The following is a 7,440-nucleotide window of genomic DNA, read 5'->3' on the forward strand; positions in this document are numbered from 1 at the left end:
GGAGATGAAGATGTACACGTCGAGGCGCTCCTTCCAGAGTCTGCATCAAGGTACACACAATATTATCCCGTCGTTTCCGGTGAAATCTTTCAAAATAAAACAATCAAACTACTTTGGCATTTCTGTTACACAAAAACAAAACAGACATTCACTTGTGCTTGTATGTGTTTATGGGTGAATGTGAGCTTCGTGCGGTTTGCTTGACAAACGTGATGAATTACGGACTTCATCGATATGAGAGAATTGCGTTGTACTTCCGGTTCAGAGGCTGAAGGTGCTGCTGCTTAACTGGTTGTAGTCGAACCATAAACGGGCGTTGTTGTCACGGCGTCTGCCATTTTGATTAGGTGTACTTTGCGCGCAATAGATGGTGTGAACTGGCTCTCCAGGAGATATCGTAGTGCTTTAAAGTCAAGGCGACCTTATTGTCGGCAAAAATGCTCTCGGCAGCCCAGCTACTCGACGAGTTGATGGGCCGAGATAGAAACTTGGCCCCGGACGAGAAGCGATGCAACGTGCGCTGGGACGACGAGAGCGTAAGTTAGCATTCAGGCTAGTTTCTAGTTAGCTTAGCCAGTTTGGTAAGCTAACATAAGATAAAAGGCTGAAACTCTGGCATTAATAATGTGGGAGTTGGCGTAATAAAGCTATATGTGCAGAGACGCCTGTCAGCCAGGGTCGTTAATAACTCCTTGAGTTGGTAAACTGGCATTGTGAGTGTTGTGTAAGCACGCGTGGTTGTTAGCATCAGAGTTTGCTAATGCTATCAGCGCTGATCGCTAATTGGCACAGAGCAGGCTAGAAACACACTGAATTAGCGTCATGCTCCTGCTCTGCTAGCGTTAGCTTTTAGAGAGTTATTATTTATTAATTAACTAGTGCTTTATCCTTGTTTGGATTGAGTATCTAATGTAAACTGATAACTTGAGACATGAGTAACGTAAAACAGAGGTTATTGGTATTAAATTAACTTCGGGACTGACTTGCAAGGCACATTTCACCAAAATTTAAATGATGATTCAATGTAACTAATGGTAGCAGAGACGTTTCAAGAGGAATCCTGTTTGAAATAATCTAAATGCTTCCTTTCTCTCCTCAGGTATGTCGATACTATCTGTGTGGCTTCTGCCCAGCTGAGCTCTTCACAAACACCCGCTCTGACTTGGGTAAGTCCAGAACTTGTGTGTTTATGTAAGATCGTTCAAACACAGCAGAATCTGACATTCATCTGTTACATAACCTAAGACAGTAAAGCATTCTGACTCTTTTCCAGGCCCTTGTGAGAAAATCCATGATGAAAATCTCAGGATAACGTAAGTTTGATCGACTTTTTTTCCGCCCCTAATTATTTATGTGAGTCTTGATTATGTCACCTGATAAACGTTTTTGATCCCATCGTGTCCAGGTACGAGAAGAGCTCTCGGTTCATGAAGGAGGGTTATGAGCGAGACTTCCTGCGCTATCTGCAGTCGCTCCTGGCAGAGGTGGAACGGCGGATCCGCAGAGGGCACGCTCGGCTCGCACTTTCCCAGGCTCAGCAGAATGCAGGGGTTTGTTCTTCAGTTTCTATACAGTGTCATGTAACCCGTGCTTCTCATTGCATTCAAAGCATATTATGTGGCCTGTGTGGCTGTACCTGAGAGTGTAGTTATTTATAAGTGTATTTCCTTTTTCAGCAAGGTCCTGGTCCATCGGGAAAGAATGAGGAGAAGGTTCAGGTTCTAACAGAGAAGATCGAAGACCTGGTTGTACAGGTTTGTAACAATACAGTGAAATGAGTTGATGGATATCTATATGCAGCATGGAAAATCGTATCCTGAAATTACTGCAGTTTTTTGAACACGCCACGTTGAGATTGAATGGCAGGTGTAACTTGTCTGTTTTTGTTTTTGCTCAGATTGAGGAGCTGGGGTCGGAGGGTCGCGTGGAGGAGGCCCAGGGAATGATGAAGCTGGTGGAGCAGCTGAAGGAGGAGAGGGAGCTGCTCAGCTCCACCCCCTCGGTGAGTCGGCTTACTCCAGGCTAATCAGCCTACAGGTGCTGGTCACGTAATGCTATCTGATGACAAGCATGTAGCATTTTTTAAAACAAAAAATCTGCACTTGGAATGAAAACGATGATAAAGTTCCCTCAAAGCAAAGTGTAAATTGGATGAGCATTTATTCTCTGGGGCAGAAATATAGGTCTTATTACATCATTCTCCTGTGATGTAACTGATCTCTGCTTTTACTGTAGACCATCGAGAGCTTCGCAGCGCAGGAGAAACAGATGGAGGTGTGTGAGGTGTGTGGGGCCTTCCTCATCGTGGGCGATGCACAATCTCGAGTGGACGACCACTTGATGGGCAAGCAGCACATGGGCTACGCCAAAATCAAATCCACCGTAGAGGAGCTCAAGGTAACAGCATTCACTTGATCCATGTTTTTACTGTGACATTTCATACAGTGTTAATGTTGCAAGAGAAGATGGTGCTCCATCAGTGAATTATTTTAAAGTGGGCTGTTTTACCTGGACTCTGTTTGATTTAGATTATTTGTTCTTTCTCTTGTGTAGGAGAAACTACGTCGCCGCTCAGAAGACCCACAAGGTGAAAGCCCCGCACTCAAGAGGGACAGAGAAGACCGTGAGCGCGAGAGGGAGGAAAGAGAGAAAAAGCGCAAAGAGGAGGAAGAGAAGGAAAAGGAGAAGGAGAAGGAACGTGAGAAGGAGAGGGAACGAGAGAGGGAGAGGGAGCGCGAGAGGGAGAGAGACAGAGACCGGGACAGAGATCGAGACAGAGACAGAGAGAGGGACAGGGACAGAGACAGGAGGGCACGCCGGAGCCACTCCAACAGCCGCCACTCCAGCCGAGCGTCAGACAGGAAACGGAGCAGATCCCGTGATCGCCGGAGGTCCAGGAGCCGAGACAAGGACAGAGAGAGGGAACGCAAACGCAGCAGGTGCGGCTGACTATCTTGATGCACACTTTAAATCCACATTCATGACAACAGAGATGAGTAAACATTAGTTTGAACTGCATCTATTTTTTATTTCGACTGCCTGCACTCCCAGCTGGTCTGCAAGAAGAAAACATAGCAAGACAGGCTTGTTGTCACATTGTTATTACAAGCCTGCATTAATATCCAACTGGTTAATGAGCCCTCACTTCAATTTTTTTGACAGAGGCCAATTTTTAAAAGCATTTGTTGTTTTTTGTGTTGTCATTTTGGAACCTTGTTGCGTGTGCCATAAACATTATAATTATTGGGTACATCTAGTCTGCTGCTGATGGTGCTAATTAGAATGATGAGTACTATCAAAGTGTCACTTTTCTGCCCTAATAAAAAAAGAAGAAAACATCTTTATCTGACATTTTAATTACCAGGTTTCCAGCAGTGAGAACTGAGGTGGAAAAAATCCTGGTAATTTAGTCACAACTTGGTGCCCAGGAGATGAGGGTGGCACGATATGTATCGTTAGGAAGTTTGTATTATTGGCTATTAATCTGCTTCTGTGAAATTCTAGACGATAGTGGATAATATGAAGCATTTCCAAGTATTTGACTGATTGCACATTGAAAGTTGGTTTGCAATTCACCAATAAACATGAAGAAGGAGAAGAATGTGTGCAGCCAGCAGACCATAAATCACTTTGTGTGCCATTGCACGACTAGACAGGATTCAACAGAAAATGTTTTTATCTTTTAGTACATCTCTCACTTGTTGCCCGGATGACTTATTCTCCTCACTTTTTTCCAGGAGCCGGGACAGGGACAGGGAGAGGGAGAGGGAGAGGAGGCGCAGCCGAGAGCGCTCTGACAGGAAGCGTCGCTCCCGCAGTCGTGACAGAAGGAGGTCACGCAGCTCGGAGCGCAAATCTCACCGCCACCGCAGCCGCAGCAGGGACAGAGACAGGGACAGAGAGCGGTCATCCAAAGACAAAGGTGAGGACTTCAAAATGGCTTTGGTGTCGGTGTTGAAAGTTTGGAAAATACTTCATTTTCAAGGTTAGGAATATTGGATTTGGAAACACTCCTTGAAGACAGTGTGGTGATTCATCTTCACAAATACTCATGTAAATCAAAAACCTTATAATGTTTGAAATAAAAGATCCCATCATCATAAGCGTTAAATAATCATGACCATATACAGCTGGTAAAATAAAGTGACAATAGTCATTGATTGCTGTGGGTATAAAGACATTCTGTAAACTTTGTTTATGGCAACTGCATAACCAGGAATTTAGGTGTAATAATAAAGGCTTAGAGGGTCTAGAAATGCTTGGTTTAGGTACCTTGAAAGTGCATAAATATTCTCCACCCTGTTGTTTGTACATATAAAGTAACTCTCTTGACCACTAGCTGCTGTGTATGTAAAAGCCAGCAGATTCTATTGAAACACAAAAGCTTACTGTCCCCAGGACAGCTGTCCATCAAGATGAAGCAGTTACATTTTGATTGATGTGTGTGTATGATGTGTTGATGCGCAGACCGTAAGACAACAGAGGAGAGGAGCAGCTCTAAGAAAGACAAGCACTCCGATGGTGACGCAGCTTCCATCAAGGCTTCGTCGGAAGCGGAACCGATGGAGACGGAGGCGGCTGCCTCTGCCTCCTCCCCTCTGCTTAACGGCCAACAAGAGCTCCTCCATTCTGAAGGTGACACTCAGTCCAATTAAAACTGATCTGATAGGACCTCAGATCAGGCTCAGGTAAGTGCGTCCTCCTCCTCGCTCCCCCCTGGCTCTTAACCCAACCCTCCACCCTCCCATGACCCCCATTTCCCCCTTCCCACCCTCTGACCCTCCTGCCTTTCCCTCCCTGTTTACGTTCAGTTCAATGCCTATGATTTTGTCTTATGTACTGTATGCATATATCTTTATCCTGTTTTCGAATAGTGCATCATAAGTATGCACTGAAGATGAAGGACTAGGCCCGATGAATGAGAAGAAGGTAGAAAACATTCACACAAAGCCAAGAGGGAAAGGCCAGTGTAGCCCTGAGGTACCCCTCGTTTTGTATCGGTTTTTGATCCATATAGATGTTTATTTGTCTTTGTGGACCAAATGGCAGAAAAAATATTAACCAGTCCAGTCAAAAAATTTTCCTGCCTGTATTTACCTGTTTTTATTTATTTTTTTACTTTGAAGAAGGAAAATGTAACTATTTTGGATTTTCTGAGATATTACCTAACATAGGGAGAAAACTGAGCCACTGTGTGTCCACATGTTGGGGATTGTTCCTGCTCACATGTGAACACACAGACATGGCCGAAGCTGTATGTGACAAACCAAGCCATTTCTTTGACTCATAACTCAAATGCCATGGATTTGTTGTCCAGCTTACTGTGCCTGATGATGCCATGCAGTGTGTGTTTTGGGGGGGTGTTATAGCACCGGGGGGCCTTACGTAACTAACTAACTGGAGGGGTAGGGTTTATCGAATGAATTGCAGCTGACTTCCATACCTCACACAGCGTTGGTGTTGTGAGCGAGACCACATGAGAAAAGGGCAAATTAAAAATCATGGATACTCTCTGACTGTCAAACTGTGCAGGTACTCACCCCAGGTACTCCTTTCTCTACCCACATCCATTTCTGAATGCTGTTGCCTGTCAGAAAAAACAATTCTGTACTTCTGCAGAACATGAACATGAAAGCTTGACTGTGTATATTTTTGTATCGTCTTTCTTTGTTTTTTTTCCTATTTGTTAATTTTGGAATATGTTTGGGAAAAAAGTAATTGTATAGAAATGTCCGAGACACATTTTTTAAATGCCGAGATGCACAAACAGCCTGCTTGATGTGCCTACGCCAACCACTGAATTCGTCTACACTTCCTCATAGTTTTCTCTTAGAGCATTTTTCATGTCACATTTTTTCATGCGGTTTGTCTCTAACCTTAAAGGAACAGATCACCCCAAAATCAAAATTATGTATTAATTCTCTCACCTGCAGTGCTGTTTATCTGTCCGGATTGTTTTGAATATAGTGGACGTAGAGGCACCAAAACAATCTCGATAGATAAATATGTATTTTTTATTTTTGGGTGAACTGTGCCTTTAGTTGATCATCAAATCTGCAAAAAATAAATTGAAGTGCAGTTTGGCGTAAGGAATATCAAACGGGTTTGTCACTGTTTATAAAGGATAAAGTTGGTGATCAAACCTTGTACACTTTTTTTGTCAGATTGATCTTAAGTGCAAACTTCTGATCAAAACGATAGTTAATGAATTGAGAAATATGTACAAAATATCAGCATATTCTGGCCAAATGAAACAATAGCGTCAGTATAAGAATAGTATTTGTGCATTAAGTGTCTCTTGTTTATGAGCTACACTTTCCTCTGTGACTAAATTGAGGGACATGTTTTAGTCTTTCTGTAGACGGTATTGTTGCTCCAGTAGCAGCAGTTGTTGCTACAAGCACTTGTTGTGGGACCTTTGCTAACATTTGCATTTTGTGGACATTTTTGCTCAACAGGGGAAGCTGGGATTACTGGTGGAGGAAGACGTGGAAGAGCGCACCCATCCTTAACCTGAACCTGACACTTCGCTGCTTAAAAACAAGGTGAACCACAAATGTGTAGTGGCTTATTTAAAAAAAACAACAAAAAAAAACACATGTGTAAATGAGGAGGGGGGGAGGGGGTAGCAATATTGATCCTGTTCCATTACCTGTCTATACTTTGGGCTGGATGAGGGTAGTTGTGGTTCATCTGATGTACTTCTTGGTCTAGATGTCAGCCGGGCATCACTTTAAATACCAAACTTAGAGGAGAACTTCATTCTGGGTTTTTTGTGTTCTTCTTTTTGAAAATCTTTACACATCCTCCTTGTTTTCTTGACATTTAGTAAAAATGAAATAAAAACCGTGCTTGTGGTTTGTTTTGGTTTGTCAGGTTCCACTTCACTTCCTTACCTTTTATTCAACAGTCAGTTGAACGCGTATGTACAATGTTAGTCCCGTGACAGGGCGTGTCTCTTTTCTCCTCCACTTAGAGCTCACATTGATTGCTCGTGTCCCCTTACTGTAAAATATACTGATTTAATTTGATCAAAACGATTTTGAAGACTGAAGATTTGTTTAATTTTGCTCTGCTTTTAATGTTCATGTTGTCTCGATGAATAAAAAGTAAAAACTTGTCGATGCTGTGTTGTTGTTTTTCCATCATTCAGATTGTCTACCTCAGTGTTTTTTTAATCTTGGCTGTTTCCCTGCTCCAACACGCCTGATTCAAATGAATGGCTCGTTATCAGGCTTCAGCAGAGCTTGATGACGAGCCGATTATTTGAATCAGTCGTGTTGGAGCAGGGAAACATCTAAAACATGCAGGGCAGGGGGCCTCCAGGAACGGGCTTGAAAAGCACTGATCTACCAGAACAAAAATATCTATTTTTGCTGAAGCAAAAGCAGGTTAGCACCATGAATGGGAAACTGGGAATCACAAAAAAAGTGAGACTTC

The 7,440-nt window shown here is 43.1% G+C and overlaps 1 protein-coding gene across 1 annotated transcript; it reads left to right on the top strand.

The window, feature by feature from the left end:
* The first annotated feature begins 303 nt into the window (after positions 1–303).
* Positions 304–7,119, top strand: luc7l3 (LUC7-like 3 pre-mRNA splicing factor). Its single transcript, XM_084372098.1, has 11 exons — positions 304–536; positions 1,100–1,166; positions 1,274–1,313; positions 1,406–1,550; positions 1,677–1,754; positions 1,898–2,002; positions 2,236–2,397; positions 2,554–2,939; positions 3,738–3,922; positions 4,468–4,688; positions 6,459–7,119. Exons 1-10 carry the CDS (start codon positions 438–440, stop codon positions 4,653–4,655), a joined length of 1,455 nt encoding a protein of 484 aa, XP_084228224.1. The 5' UTR covers positions 304–437; the 3' UTR covers positions 4,656–4,688; positions 6,459–7,119.
* Positions 7,120–7,440: the final 321 nt, after the last annotated feature.

The sequence above is a fragment of the Pagrus pagrus genome, assembly GCF_965226575.1.
Source record: "Pagrus pagrus genome assembly, chromosome: 13".
In the NCBI taxonomy this organism is placed as follows: Eukaryota; Metazoa; Chordata; class Actinopteri; order Spariformes; family Sparidae; genus Pagrus; species Pagrus pagrus.